We start from the raw sequence: 16,386 nt of genomic DNA, 5'->3' as shown, positions 1-16,386 counted from the left end.
ATATTTACGCTGGCCGCAAGGGGCGCTCCCATTTATTTACGATTCGAATATGCAAATGAGTGAGATAGGCCGATTCATGAACTTTGTTGTGCCCGGCGCATAATATACGCGGTTTGCGTAAGGCTTACATCCGGCGTATAGTTATTCCCCATCTATGAGGCGCAACTCAAGCAAAGGTATGGACCTGGGAACTGCCGTCGTATTTTACATCGTTTACGTAGTAGAACGTGAATAGGGCTGGGCGTAGGTTACGTTCACGTCGTAGGCAGTGATCCGTCGTATCTTAGGGAGTAGTTTCGACGTGATTCTGCGCATGCGCACTGGGATGCGTCCACGGGACGGTGCATGCGCCGTTTGTTCGGCCCATCATTTGCATGGGGTCACGGTTCATTTAAATGGATCACGCCCACTTCCACCTACGATTTTACGTTACGCCGGCGCAACGTTGGGAGCAAGTGCTTTGTGAATACTGTGCTTGCCTCTCTGTGTTACGTCGGCGTAGCACATATGAGATGTGCTACGCCGGCAGAAATATGCGCCACTGTCTGTGAATCCGGACCCTTTTGTCCAACCTTTAGACCACTCTCTTACCTTGTTACCTTTTGGATGTGTCCGATGTCCAACCCATGCATTTATGGCGTAGGAGGGCACATTGTAATCAGTCAGGTTATAGTGAGTGGCCCCCCCCATCCAAAGCATGATTTGACCCTGAAACGCTTCCTGACCATGCTAAATTAATTTTCTCGTTCCGTAAGTAGAGAGAGTGCACTGTTCAATCATTTAAAGGTAACTTGTGCTAAAAAAATATATAAATAATACAAATTGCCCCACCATTTTGCTGATCCAAAGTGTTTCATACTTTCTTGTTCAATGTGTTTACTGAAGCCTTTCCTGCGTTGCTCCCGTCTCCCATCTGAAGCAGATAACTGGAGAATATTCAATTGAAACTGAAGCGCTAAACACAAGATTGCAGTTGGACCACGAGTGTGTGATTCTGCTGCCATGCAATTGTCTCCCAACATGATTTATTGGAATAGCAGATGCACAGGAGAAAAAAAAACCTGAAACCAGAACATGGCTTTTGGTCTTTTTGACTTGGGTCCAACCAAGACCTTGCAGTGACAAAGTGTAACTAAAGGCAAAACATTTTTATAGCTTTGCATAGAGTGGAGAGGGATTAGAACACCTGTTCGTTCTTATTGCTGTCTGTGCCCCTGTTAAAGTGAAGTTCCACCCGTTTTTTTTTTTTTTTTGTTTGTTTGTTTTTCCACCAAAAATCTTAAAAAAATATATATATATATATATATATATATATATATATATATATATATATATATATATATATATATATAATATAATTTTTTTTTAATACTCACCTGAAAGGGGGTTGCTATGCGGAAGTAGCTCTTCTGCCTCTTCTTCCACCGCAGTGGATCTTCTGCCTCGTCCTCCATCGCGGTGTCTTCTGGTGAATGAGCCACGCTGCTTTCTGGGAACTGTGTGTATCCCAGGAGGCAGCCGCCCATTCACAAAGCGCCGTAGGAAACGGGCAGTGAAGACGTAAGGCTTCACTGCCTGTTTCCCTTAGTAAGGATGGAGGCGCCAGAACTGAGCGATCACCGTCGGGGGGCCGACATCGCGAGCGTCTAGGACAGGTAAGTGTCCTTATTAAAAGTCAGCAGCTACAGTATTAGTAGCTGCTGACTTAAAAAAAAAAATCGCGGGTGGAATTCCGCTTTAAGGAGGTTCTCCATTTGTTCTTTTTACCGTTTTTATAATCAAAAGTGAAAGTAAGACGTCAGAACACTAATAGAGGGGAAACCTTCCACTGGGGACACTAGTTCTGGTGGCACGCTGGGAATCCCTCACTTTGGAGGGATTTCCTCTGACTTCCTGTTTTGTCTATGAGACAGGAAGTGAAGGTAAATCTCCCCAATGGGACATGCATGGGAGTTAGAAACCCTCCCCTACTCAAAATGGTGGGGGGGGGGGATATTTTACCTTTTTAACCCTATACTGCCGAGCGTACGCACATATGCGTCCTCGGCTTTCGGGGGTTATACCGTGATAATGCCCACAGCAGCAGGCATCATCCCAGTATAATTTTTTAGGGCCGGCGATTGGCTTTTCAGAGATAACAACCGATGCGGCTAAAAGCCTGTCCCACCGGGAGACCCGATCCGTGATCCTCCAGTGCCCAGCGAGAGACTTAAACAAAGCCGCGAACGGCTTCAATCCAGTCTCTTCAGTGTAAACACGGAAGCGACATCATGACGTCACTTCCGTGTTACTCAGCTGTCAATGGTGCCGGTTTAAAAAAAATACATAATATTCAGAATCGCCGTTTTCAGCGATCTGAATACTTTGACGTGCAAAGGAGGGATTGGGGGTCTTTTAGAACCCCCGATCTCTCCATAAAGAGTACCTGTCACCACCTATTACTGTCACAAGGGATGTTTACATTCCTTGTGACAGCAATAAAAGTGATCAAATTATTTTTTTCAAAACACAATTTTATATTATAAAAATAAATAAAATATATATATATATTTTTTTTTAAAAGCTCCCCCATCCCCGCAAGCATCAAAGAAAACGCATACGTAAGTCGCACCTGGATATGTAAACGGTGTTCAAATCACACATGTGAAGAATCGCCGCAATCGTTAGAGCAAGAGCAATAATTCTAGCCATAGACCTCCTCTGTAACTCTAACATGGTAAGGTAAAAAATATTTAAATCGTCGCCTATGGAGATTTTTAGGTACTGCAGTTTGCCGCCATTCCACGAGTGCGTGCAATTATAAAGCGTGACATGTTTGATATCTATTTACTCGGTGTAACATCATCTTTCACATTATCCCATAAAAAATTGGGCAAACTTTACTTTTTCATTTTTTTTAATTCATGAAAGTGTCTTTTTCCCAAAAAGTTGCGTTTTTAACACCGCTGCACAAATACCGTATAAAAAAAATATAAAATATAAAAAAATATAAAAATATAAAATATTGCAACAATCGCCATTTTATTCTAGATCCTCTGCTAAAAATATATATAATGTCTGGGGGTTCTAAGTAATTTTCTAGCAAAAAATATGGATTTTAACTTGTAAACACCAAATGTCAGAAATAGGCTTAGTCATGAAAGGGTTAATTACACTTGAATTGATTTGTAAGATCTGTGGGTTTTTCTGTTTTAGCCCATAGAAACGTGATGAGTTTCTCAAAGACGCTTCTAGGATCTGGCATAAGCTGGCCATACATTATACAATTTTCTTAGTCCATTTCCTTTAGGATATACCTTCAAGTATATAGTGCAAGGGCAGTCTGATTGCATACAAATTGAAAGCATTTAGATTTGACCTCATACAAACCCCCTTTTACTAATAATAAGGCTTACCTGTACGCTTTAAGAGATATCCCCTGTATCGGCATGTGCCGACGCCATGGGCACATGCGCACGTTCTGCCATTGCTTCAGCTGACGTGCCGTTACCGGCAGCTCCCGTACATTGAAGTAAAAAAGATTTAAAAAATCTGACCATACATAGCAAGCAAATAAGAACTTTGTGTTGGTCAAGAAATAAAAACCACATTTTTTTTTATATTCTGTATTTTGTTTTTTCCAGTGTCCTTTGAATCATGACCTCATACTTAGCCTTACTCAGGACGGGATCAAACTGTTGTTTGATGCATTTAATCAACGGCTAAAGGTGAGAAGCTTATAGAAATTGAAAAATGAGGGTTGTTTTTGGCATTTTTTTTTCTAATGCTCTTGATCTTTATATTCAGGTGATAGAAGTATATGATTTGACAAAAGTAAAATTAAAATATTGGTAAGTGTCTCTGTCACCATGTTTTGTCTCTCACCTGAGCACATCTTTTGGTCAGTTTCATTAACACCTCCCTTCTTTCTTTGTCTCTCAGTATAGTTGCTTACATGACTTTGCAATTTCTGTGACTTTTTATAGGAATCTCCACGCTTTCACTGCTACTTACATTGTGTGTATATAAGCAAAAACATGCTCACTACATCTCTGCACATTTCCCATGTTTTACCTGTTTTGCTGCAAGTACAGAAAACAATGCCTGTTGATCCTGTCAGGCCCCGTACACACGGCCGAGGAACTCGACGTGCCAAACACGTTGAGTTCCTCGTCGAGTTCTGGGATGAAGCCGCCGAGGAGCTCGGCGGGCCGCCTTCTCCCATAGAACAACGAGAAAATAGAGAACATGTTCTCTATTTTCTCGACGAGTTCCTCGGCGGCTCCATCGAGCCAAAAGTGTACAGACGACAGAGTTTCTCGGCAGAATCCGGGTTTTGACCGAGTTTCTCTGTGAATTCTACAGAATTCTGTCGTGTGTACGAGGCCTCAGAAATCCAGAGAGATCCTAAGTTAGCAGATAATTCTGTACTGTACTAAAATCTCAAACTGTGTTGTGAACTACAGAACACGTCACCATCGCATCATCGTCGCTTCACCATCTTTTTTTCTTTTTCTTTATAACATAAGGTGTTCTGTAGTCTGACAGAGGGCTGACAGCACTGCTAGGGATTTCAGTGCAGCAGAGGCAGCATTGTCAGCATGTTGCAGGAAGTTATGAGTATGCTTGATTTCTGGCAGGATCATTAGGTACTTTTCTGTACCTGCAGCATTTAACGACTTAAGCCCCGGACCAAAATGCAGCTAAAGGACCAGGCCCCTTTTTGCAAATCGGCACTGCGTCGCTTTAACTGACAATTGCGCGGTCGTGCGACGTGGCTCCCAAACAAAATTGGCATCCTTTTTTTCCCACAAATAGAGCTTTCTTTTGGTGGAATTTGATCACCTCTGCGGTTTTTATTTTTTGCGCTATAAACAAAAATAGAGCGACAATTTTGAAAAAAATTCAATATTTTTTACTTTTTGCTATAATAAATATATAAAAAAACTTTTTTTTTCCTCAGTTTAGGCCGATACGTATTCTTCTACCTATTTTTGGTAAAAAAAAAATCACAATAAGCGTTTATCGGTTGGTTTGCGCAAAATTTATAGCGTTTACAAAATAGGGGATAGTTTTATTGCATTTTTATTAATTTTTTTTTTTTTTTTTACTACTAATGGCGGCGATCAGTGATTTTTTTTTTCGTGACTGCGACATTATGGCGGACACATCGGACAATTTTGACACATTTTTGGGACCATTGTCATTTTCACAGAAAAAAATGCATTTAAAATGCATTGTTTATTGTGAAAATGACAATTGCAGTTTGGGAGTTAACCACAAGGGGGCGCTGATGGGGTTATGTGTGACCTGAAGTGTGTTTACAACTGTAGGGGGGGTGTGGCTGTAGGTGTGACGTCATCGATTGTGTCCCCCTATAAAAGGGATGACACGATCGATGCAGCCGCCACAGTGAAGAACGGGGAAGCCGTGTTTACACACGGCTCTCCCCGTTCTTCAGCTCCGGGGACCGATCGCGGGACTCCAGCGGCGATCGGGTCCCGGGGCTTCGGACCGGGTCGCGGGAGCGCGCCCGTGACCCACGGCTGGGTACTAGTAGAGGACGTACCTGTACGTGGATGTGCCCAGCCGTGCCATTCTGCCGACGTATACGTGCAGGAGGTGGTCCTTAAGTGGTTAAAGGGATAAAGCATAGGAAATGTGTATGTATTGCAAAAATATACCCTCTACCCTATTATTTTGTTTTATAATCCTAGATCTTTTTCTGCTCACTCTAAGCTTTGAATCTCTTACTTTTTTTGTTTGTTTTTTGCTAACCTCTACCCTTTCTTCGCAATTTTTACTGTCTTCTGCTCCTTCCACTCCATTTTTTTTTCTCACTCTGACTCTGGTTCTTTCTCTGTAACCTTTGTTTTTTACTCCTTTCTCTCTGCCCTCAAGTCTCTTATAAACTCCTCCTTTTTTTCTTTCTCTGCTGCTCCCTATTCTCTCTCGCGCTCTCTCTCTCTCTCTCTCGATCTTTCTTCCTTTGCTCTACTGCTCAGTCCAGATTTTTCTGTGAGCTCCCATTTTAAAAGCGGAGTATAGCCAAAGCTATTTTGGCTATACTTCTCTTATGGATCACAGGAGTGTGGTTCATTCTGCACTCCTGTGTCCCATTCTCAGCCGACAGTGGGCTAATGGCTGACCTCACTCAGCTGGTCCAGGCTTGGGAAAGATCCCTACTATACAGGCAGGGACCCCCCACAGGTGCCTGGATTGGCAGCTGGCTCAGCCTCTCAACATGCTGCTGGGAGACAGAGCCAGCCGCTTCCACAGGCCAGCCCTTCAGTGAGCACTGGAGGGGCAGAGCAGAGAGCCGGTGACTGGCAGTCACCATTTTCTGCTCGAAGTGAATGGGGAGAACTGAGCGATCAGCAGTTTTTGGTCACTCAGTTCTCAGGGGGACAGCTGCAGCCATATAGGAGAGTATGATCTTTATTTTTTTTTTGCTATTCCTGAACTTCTCTTTTAATTAATGCTTTTCTCCTTTGTTTTTGTTCACCCAGAACCTTACCTTTTCTTGGCAGCTTCTGGCCCAGATTCTCAAAAGAGATACGACGACGTATCTCCAGATACGCCGTCGTATCTCTGTGTCGCGCCGTCGTATCTATGCGCCTGATTCTTAGAATCAGTTACGCATAGATATCCATTAGATCCGACAGGTGTAAGTCTCTTACGCCGTCGGATCGTAACTGCATTTTTTTTTGGACCGCTAGGTGGCGCTTACGTCGAATTCCGCGTCGAGTATGCAAATTAGCTAGATACGCGAATTCCCGAACGTACGCGTGGCCGACGCAGTAAAGTTACGACGTTTACGTTAGGCTTTTCCCGGCGCAAAGTTGCCCCTGCTATATGGTGGCGCAGCCAATGTTAAGTATGGCCGTCGTTCCCGCGTCGAAATTTGAAAAAGTTACGTCGTTTGCGTAACTCGTCCGTGAATGGGGCTGGACGTAATTTACGTCCACGTCAAAACCAATACGTCCTCGCAGCGTATTAGGAACAATGCACACTGGGAGATTTCCACGGACGGCGCATGCGCCGTTCGTGAAAAACGTCAATCACGTCGAGTCACAGTACATTTACATAAAACACGCCCCCCTGATTCAAATTTGAATTAGGTGGGCTTACGCCGGCCGATTTACGCTACGCCGCTGCAACTTAGGGAGCAAGTGCTTTGAGAATACAGCACTTGCCCGACTAAGTTGCGGCGGCGTAACGTAAATTTTTTATTTTTTATAGATCTGAGCTTTGTTCTTTCTTAAAATGATCTGCTTCTCATCCTGACCTCTTTATCTATAACTAATTCTCTTTCTCTGTCTATGTTCATTTTTTTTTCTCTATCCAAAATAAAACGTTTGCCCTCTTTTTGTTACAGTGGAGTTCATTTTAACTCCCAGGCCATAGCTCCCACTATAGAGCAGATCGATCAGTCATTTGGAGCAACGCATCCAGGCAGTAAGACCCCACTTTATTAGTTGGTATGTACTTGCGTCAGTACAGCAGTTTTCTTAATGCCCTATGTTCATTTCAGTATACAACTCAGCAGAACAACTGTTCCACCTCAATTTTCGAGGTCTGTCCTTTTCCTTTCAACTGGATTCCTGGACGGAAGCACCCAAGTATGAGGTAAGAAATTCTGCTTGATTAAAAGGATATAGTTTTACTGATTTGTATAATCTGTGCTAGCAAAGGTGTGCCCTATCACGAACAGGCTTATTTAGATTTAATGGCTTTTGGCCTCTAAGTGATTCATAATATATATACGGCTATGAATTGCTGGCCAGTTAGACAACATTTTAGCTAGACATGTATTATTTGGTCAAGTATACAATCTCACTAGAACTGGTCGTGGGGAGGGACAAAGGGAACGGCAAAACGGTTGCTGAACTTGATTTATTAAAACTGCAGAGTACAAAATCTGGTGTAGCTGCACAAAAAAAAAAAAACAATTAGTTTCTAACTTTAGTTTGTTCACTTAAGCCAGGGGTGTCCAAACTTTTTTCAAAGAGGGCCAGATTTGATGAAGTGAACATGTGTGAGGGCCGACTATTTTGCCTGACATTCTTTGAACCATTAAAATTTGGTTTAAGTGTGTTCGTCTGAGCTCTAATACACTGCCCAACAAGAATTCTCTTACCTTTGTGTGCTGTGTGTGTGGTGAAGAGATGAGCTTGGGCGTGTTATTTGCATATACTGTATAGATTTCTTTTGTGGTCCCAACGAATCCCAGAGCGCTGCTCAGGACTAAGGATGAGCTTGGGCGTGTTTTTTGGATGTACCGTATTTAACGGCGTATGACACGCACAGGCTTACCATTTCCATGAATGCAGCCTCACCATTGCCATGAATGCAGCCTCACCATTGCCATGAATGCAGCCTCACCATTGCAACCAATGCAACCTCACCATTGCAACCAATGCAGCCTCACATGTGGCATAAATCCAGCCTTACATGTGCCATGAATGCAGCTTTACCACTGAAATCAATGCAGCCTTACCATTGCAACCAATGCAGCCTTACCATTGTCATCAGTGCAGCCTTATCAATGCCCATCTGCAGCCTCGGAGGGGGGTGGGATGAGTGCCGACAGATTACAAACAGGAGAATATCTTGTTTACTCTGTGGTCTCTTTAATACAAAGTCCCGCCTCCTGTGATAGACAGGACAGTCGTCCAATGGCATCCCAGGAGACGGGACTTCCAATACAGGCGCTGCTGAGTAAACAGGAGACTCTCTTCATGTTATCCAACAACGCTCATCCTGTCCCCTCCAAGGCAGTGCCGATAAATACGGTATATATCTTTTGTGGCCCCCAAGGGGGCCTTATTCAACAGGGGGGCTGCATTTGGCCAGTGGGCCGGACTTTGGACATGCCTGACTTAAGCTTTGACAATAAAACCTGGAAGCTGGTTGGTTACTATTCAGAGCTGCACCAGATTTTGCACTCTCCAGTTTTAGTAAATCAACCCTACAGAGTAGTAGCTCACTGGGGATAATATAGATAGGTTGTAGAGTGTGACAGGGAAGTTAATGAGTGGTAGCACTGTGCAGATAATCATAGAATGGGGAAGAGACAGAAGGCAGGCGGATCTAACTGTGCACAGGGATTAGAGGAGGTGGAGTGTGATCAGAAAGTGGTTGATTTACTAAGACTGGCGATTGCAAAATATGGTACAGCTTTGCATGGTAGCCAATGAGCTTCTAACTCAAGCTTGTCTAATTAAAGGATAAGTTCACCTTTTGTAACATGTTACACCCGTATTCATGGTGTAACATGTTACAGATGCACTGGCCCCCACTCTTGAAAGAAAATCGCATCATCTATGGTCTGCCTTAGGAGTTGGGAGAAGTGTCAATGCAGCAAAAATATCTGGTCCAAGGCCAAGAAGGAGCTGATTATGAATATGAACTGAGGAGAAAGATCACCTATAAACTGTAATATCTCCTTCCCAGAATATTTTTTTACCTTCTGTGTAAAATTGTGGTGCAGCTGTTTGTGCCAACTATGCTACCCTTCTGACAATGGGTGGAACTTTGCCAAAGTGGGAAGGAGCAAGTGATTTGTACACAGCAATGTGTTGCTGTGTTTTTACTGCCACTATGTGGATTTAATTACTGTATATGTATGCAAAAAAGTCGATACAAATTTTTATTCTTGCTTTTATAGCCCAACTTTGCCCATGGGTTGGCATCACTTCAAATACCACATGGAGCCATGGTGAAACGCATGTATATCTACAGCGGTAACAGTCTCCAAGATACAAAGTAAGAGATCATTTAAAGCACAGCTGCTGCTGTTTGCATTGCTTAAAGCGGAGGTTCACCCTCAAAATTAATTTTTTACCTAACCTATCTTCAGTCTTAATAAAGGCTTGTAGCGTTGTAATTTTTTTTTAAATGTGTAAACTTACCTGTTTTCAGCCTCACTTCCGGGTCTTCTTCCTTGCGGGGAGTGGGCGTGTCGCTCCTTTTCCCCGACGGGGAGCTCTGCGCAATGTCTCCTGGGAGTGAGTGTTGATCCTCCCAGGAGACGATTGACGTGCAGCTAAAGCGCGTCATCACCTTCCGACAATATCCGACGGGGACTCGGCTCTTTACGCCGTTATACAGCGCCTGCCGTGTAGAGCTGACTGCGCAGGCGCCGTAAAGTGCCGAGTCCCCCTCGGATATTTTCGGAAGGCGATGACGCGCTTTACCCGCACGTCAATCATCTATGCCTCGTCTTAGGAACGCCTACTCCCCGGAGGAGCGAGAACCCGGAAGCCGGGTGAATAGAACACCAAAAAACGTAAGTACAGCTGGAAAAAAAAAAAATCCAGCATACTGTTGATGTCAGCAGTATGCTGGATGTAACTGTACATAGATGTTTTAGGGTGAACCCCCGTAATGTACTCTGGCAGAGTACATTACATTCACAGAAAGTCAACTGTGGAATAGCTGTAATGGCAGATTACACAAAAAGTTTCAGTGCTAGAAAAATTCTGGTAGTACATTGAGAAGTCCAAACCAAATCTATTTGCAATGGGAGTACACTTTTGGACCATAAATCATTAAAACTAGCTATGGCTTTATGCTATACTGATGTAAATCATTTGCTAAACAACAACTATTTTGTTTCAGCACACAAAATATCTGTTTCTGATTGTTGGTGACAAGTACTCTTTAAAGGGGTTGTAAAGGATTTTTTTTCCTAAATAGCTTCCTTTACCTTAGTGCAGTCCTCCTTCACTTACCTCATCCTTCCATTTTGCTTTTAAATGCCCTTATTTCTTCTGAGAAATCCTCACTTCCTGTTCTTCTGTCTGTAACTCCACACAGTAATGTGAGGCTTTCTCCCTGGTGTGGAGTGTCGTGCTCGCCTCCTCCCTTGGACTACAGGAGAGTCAGGACGCTCTCTACGTTGCAGATAGAGAAAGGAGCTGTGTGTTAGTGGGCATCCTGACTCTCCTGTAGTCCAAGGGAGGGGGTGAGCATGACACTCCACACCAGGGAGAAAGCCTCACATTACTGTGTGGAGTTACAGACAGAAGAACAGGAAGTGAGGATTTCTCAGAAGAAATAAGGACATTTAAAAGCAAAATCGGAGGATGAGGTAAGTGAAGGAGGACTGCACTAAGGTAAAGGAAGCTATTTAGGGGGGAAAAATTGGACCTTTACAACCCCTTTAAGAAAAAATTAATTGATGTGTATTTTTTTTCCTATAATTTTACATGGTAGAGCTCCAACAATGCCTTTGGGATGCTACATGGGCAATGTATATGCGGAGAGTGTGGATGTCCTACGAGATGCATCTGGTCCTCTAGGTCTGAGACTCCGTCTGCAGAGTACAGGTATGTTGAGCTGTGCATGAAAAATGTATTGAAATGTGCATATTAAATTAGAATAAAAACAATCCTGTTGTTATACATACTCTCCTGTAACATTGCATAGGTTAGATGGTAATAGCACTCTCTAGTGAACTGACAGGGGATACAGGAATATAACTAAGCATGGTCATGTTGCTGTGTTTCCTGTGCTCTTCTTGTCTTCCAACTGCCTTGTATATCTACTCCTAGCTCCAGCGCTGGAAAACTTGTTAGATTGGTAATACTGCACAGCACATTAAAGTATGATGCATGGCCTCTCAGTTTAGTGTGATTTTTAATACACAAATGATTATGGAAAGATGACAAACTAGATTCCAGACAGTTATATTTTCCCCATTAAAGGGTATGCCCATCAAAAACTTTTGGCCCTGTAGAATAAAATATGGTAGTTGCAATTTATTTTGCAATATTTGCCTAAATTTCTATTCAATCTGTATTTTCAGGAAATAATAAACTAAAGTGAATTTGGGTGCACGGAAATATATATATATATTTGTATAAAATAAAAGATGAGGTTATACTGAGTAAATAAATGGCAAATATGTCAAGCCTTAAAACTGCCTACGACACAGTGAAAATGTATGGTTCCCAAAACTATCAATAGACCATGCTTAAAATGCCTTTAAAATTCATCAGTTTAAAGTTAACCATAAGGCTAAATTCACACAGCTGATCAGGGACATAAGGCACATTTTTTCCATCCCTAACCACAGGTAGATGCTGGATGTGCAGGTACATGCATACAGCCGAGGCTCCTGTCAACCTGCTATTGCTTTGTAAAGGCTTCCTGGCCGAAACAGTTCTATTACACCAGTTTGAAAATAAGGGGGGTGTAACGGCGCTTGCAAATAACTAAATAACTATAAATATATTTCTTATTAATAATTTTCGGAATAGTGCGTCAAAATGAAATTATTCCTATGTGTCTAAAAATGTTCCACTCCAAATAAGATCAGAAAGCCATCCAACATCAATGAATTTATGTAGAGGGTGATAGGAGTGAAATAATAATAATAATAAAATTATTAAAATAAACAAACGTGCCAATGAAAGCACAGTGTTGATGAGGTGGGATGCAATATGATAATCCTACGGTGTCCAAATAATGCTCAGCAATAATACTTCATATAACATATATATATAAAATAATTGATAATTGAATGAGTGATAAATCAATAAAGTGCTCCATCCATTAAAGTGCAATATTGCAATAGTTATTGTCAGACCCAATGAATAAAATGCATGCAACAAAATTCCTTATAAAAAATGTTCACCCATGCATGCTGAACATTTTTTTTAAGGAATTTTGTTGCATGCATTTTTGTATTGTATTGTACTATTGCAATATTGCACTTTAATGGATGGAGCACTTTATTGATTTATCACTCATTCAATTAATGATTTTATATATATAATATATATATATATATATATATATATATATATAAATGTTATATGGAGTATTATTGCTGAGCATTATTTGGACACCGTAGGATTATCATATTGCATCTCACCTCATCAACACTGTGCTTTCATTGGCACGTGTGTTTATTTTAATAGGAGTGAAATAATAATAAGAATAAAACTATTAAAATAAACACACGTGCCAATGAAAGCACAGTGTTGATGAGGTAAGATAGGGGAAACCTAGAACCCCTGTCGGCTTTTAATTTCTTTTTGTATCTGGTTTGCAAATGTTCCCTCCCTTACTGTCTGGTAAAACTGTTTTCACTGTGACATTAAGTGAGGGGAAAGATCTTTTATAAAGTATAGCAGTAAAAAGCAGTAAAAACCAACAGGGGGTTCAAACCTTCCAAACTCTTTTAGTAAAGAATAAAGAATTTTGGTCAGTCATACACTTTTTTCTTTTCTTTAACTGTTTTCTGATATACAACTGTATAATACCATGTTTTCTTTACTGGCAGGTTGTGGTCCGGGTGTAATGGCCGATGCTAAGCTGCGTGTATCTGAGCGGTGTGTGTATTTTGGAGACTCATGTCAAGATGTGATGAGCATACTCGGAGCTCCACATAAAGTCTTCTACAAGTCCGAGGACAAGGTAGATGGACCTGCAATTAGGTGGAAGCCTCATGCACCCTGGTTTATTGTAAACGCTGTTTCTCCTGACAAGATAAAATCAGTGGGCAAGATTCACAGAAGAAATACGCTGGAGTATCTACTGATACTCCGGCGTATTTTCAAATTTGCTGCGTCGTATCTTAATTTGTGATTCACAAACAAGATACAACGGCTTTTGGCTAAGACGTACTTACCGTTTTAGAGAGCGATCTTCTCCGCCGCTTCCGGGTATGGTCTTCGGGACTGGGCGTTCCTATTTGATTGACAGCCTTCCGACAGGCTTCCGACAGTCGCATACATCGCGTCACGAGTAGCCGAACGACGGTGCGGCTCTATAGGGCGCCTGCGCACCGACGTTCGGCTACTTTCGGAAAATCGTGACGCGATAGATGCGACCGTCGGAAGCCTGTCAATCAAATAGGAACGCCCAGTCCCGCAGCCCATACCCGGAAGCGGTGGAGAAGATCGCTCTCTAAAACGGTAAGTATGGCTTAGATTTTAAAAAAACTACCCGATTCCCCTTGACAAAATGAGCATCAATCTAATGTTAAAAATTTACTTTTCGGGTGAACCTCCACTTTAAATTTAGGAGCTGCAGATCACCTTTGTTTACAAAGGCAAGATATTACTTGAGCCATAACTGCAGCCAAAGCAGTTGTCTACCTGAGATATCATGGAAGTGCTTTGATACACACATCTCTCTAGACTTTGATTAAACATGCTAATATAATACAAGATACCAAATTATTATTTAATGCAACATAATCTATACAGAATCTAAAATCCAATTTTATGTAAAAAAAAAATTGTACTCAGTAGAAACGAAAATGTTAAGTATGCAATAAAAAGCTGTTCTGCAACTACATAAATCTTATTTCCAGGCACAGCTATTTTTGAATTTTGTATGTTTGATACTGACTTTAAAACCGTAAGGACCCTTTCCGATCGGTTCTGACCTGATCGGACGCTCCATTCACCCCATTGGGCAGCAGATGTCAGCGGTGACATGTCCGCTGCTATCCGATCTGATCATCCTGTCCGCCAAATCCAGACGGATGGTGACCCTATTTTCCATCCGACTGGCGGATTGTATAAAAACGAATAGGCAGTCCGTTTTCATCCGATTGCCCCATAGAGGTGAGCAGGACCCCTACAGGTCCATCTCCGCATAGTGAGTGTAGACAGACCTGTCATCCGCCTACTCAGCGGGGATCAACGGGACAAGTCCGTGTGAAAGGAGCCTAATTGATTGACACACGTTTCTTTCATATACAATCTATAAATATGAAAGGTTTTTAAAAATCTATTTATACTGTAGATTTTTACAGGTGGCAGATTTCTACCAGTGTATTGTTACAGAAAATGTATAATTTATTCTATTGCTGATTAAGCAGCAATTTTCTACTTTGTTTCCAGATGAAGATTCATTCCCCGTCCCCCCACAAGCAAGTCCCAGCAAAGTGCAATGATTATTTCTATAACTATTTTACTCTGGGTGTGGTGAGTATAGACCCAGTTTTATGTGTAGTCTTTATTGGTAGTAATATAATACGATACTCTTAAACAAATGAACACGATTAATTGAAAAAGTGTAAGTAAAACACTGCATTTAACTTACCGTATATACTCGAGTATAAGCCGAGTTTTCCAGCACATTTTGTTTGTGCTAAAAATGCCCCCCTCGGCTTATACTCGAGTTACCTTTTTGTGCTTGATCTCCTGGAGTTTGGGACCCGGTACTGGCTGGCCGTAGGTCCTCTGGACCCCAATCTTGGCACACATATAGCCCCACTCTTCCTCTGTGCAAGTGTGCAAAGTTTGTTGTCCGGGGGACCTACGGCCAGGGAGCACCGATTTTTCAAAGCCGGGCACCCCTTCCATAGACTCCCATGTTAAACGGTAATTTCTTCAGTGACTTTGGGGACCCAGTAACTACCGGTCATAGGTCCCCTGCACCCGGAACTTGGCACACATGTAGCCCCATTTTCTCCTCTACAAGTGTGCAAAGTTTGTTGTCTGGGGGACCTACGGCTGGGGAGCAACGATTTTTTAATGCCAGGCACCTCTTCCATAGACTCCCATGTTAAACGTTAGTCTAGTCATGGACACAGTGAGGCATGGGAACAGTGAGGCATGGACATGGACACAGCGAGGCATGCAGATGGACACCCTAGGCCAGGGGTGCTCAACCAGTGGCCCGGGGAGCTCTCTGATGTGGCCCGCGATCTCCTGCTCTGGGATGAAATAGAATACTGTTGTTAAAGGTCGGTTTATTACTAAAATCACAGTGTATATATAGGCATACCTCTTCTGCAGTGGTTACTGGGCTGCTTTCAAACTGACCCGAAGATGCAGAGAAGTGCATCTGCGGGTTACCGGCACTGAGCCATATACATTCTGAAAATGCACCAAACATGCAGCATATAATAGAAGTCTATTGCAAAGTGCAGGAAAGCCAAAGGCACACTGCGTTGGTAAATCACAGCACATCAGTGTGAAAGCAGCCTTGGGCCCCTTTTACACGGTCAGTCCGACCCAATTGGACCCTCCTTTAACCTCTAAGGAGTGGCAGATGTTAACCGACTTGTGTCCTACCTCCAATCTGATCTGCTAAAAAAAGAGTATAGTGGGCTGTGTCCGTATCCGCTCTGCATATGCCATCTGCCCGCTCCGTATTGTGGCCCGCAACTGATTATCGAGTTGCTTAACTGGCCCTCGTGCTTTAAAAGGTTGGTCACCCCTGCCCTAGACTTATACTCGAGTCAATACGTTTTCCCAGTTTTTTTGTGGTAAAATTGGGTGCCTCGGCTTATACTCAGAGTATATACTCGGAGTATATATGGTAATTGCTCCCTTTTAAAGAGGAGGGTCATTCTGGAAAAAATGTAGCTGCTGACTTTTAACAAAAGGGCATTTACCTGTCCAGGGATCCAGCGCTGTCCTCGTCTGGGCTAGTTCT

At 42.4% G+C, this 16,386-nt stretch overlaps 1 protein-coding gene across 2 annotated transcripts in view; it reads left to right on the top strand.

The window, feature by feature from the left end:
• Positions 1–16,386, top strand: part of PHAF1 (phagosome assembly factor 1) — a 76,212-nt gene that overhangs the window by 29,761 nt on the left and 30,065 nt on the right. For both annotated transcript variants that reach the window (XM_040329137.1, XM_040329138.1), the window contains exons 4-11: positions 3,624–3,707; positions 3,787–3,830; positions 7,358–7,437; positions 7,514–7,608; positions 9,650–9,747; positions 11,200–11,312; positions 13,274–13,407; positions 14,844–14,927. In XM_040329137.1, coding sequence (XP_040185071.1) covers positions 3,624–3,707; positions 3,787–3,830; positions 7,358–7,437; positions 7,514–7,608; positions 9,650–9,747; positions 11,200–11,312; positions 13,274–13,407; positions 14,844–14,927 — 732 coding nt within the window. The remainder of the gene's footprint in view (positions 1–3,623; positions 3,708–3,786; positions 3,831–7,357; positions 7,438–7,513; positions 7,609–9,649; positions 9,748–11,199; positions 11,313–13,273; positions 13,408–14,843; positions 14,928–16,386) is intronic.

The sequence above is a fragment of the Rana temporaria genome, chromosome 11 (assembly GCF_905171775.1).
Source record: "Rana temporaria chromosome 11, aRanTem1.1, whole genome shotgun sequence".
Classification (NCBI taxonomy): domain Eukaryota; kingdom Metazoa; phylum Chordata; class Amphibia; order Anura; family Ranidae; genus Rana; species Rana temporaria.
Note: the sequence above shows the minus strand (reverse complement) of the source record. Positions and strands in the feature narration are given on the sequence as shown.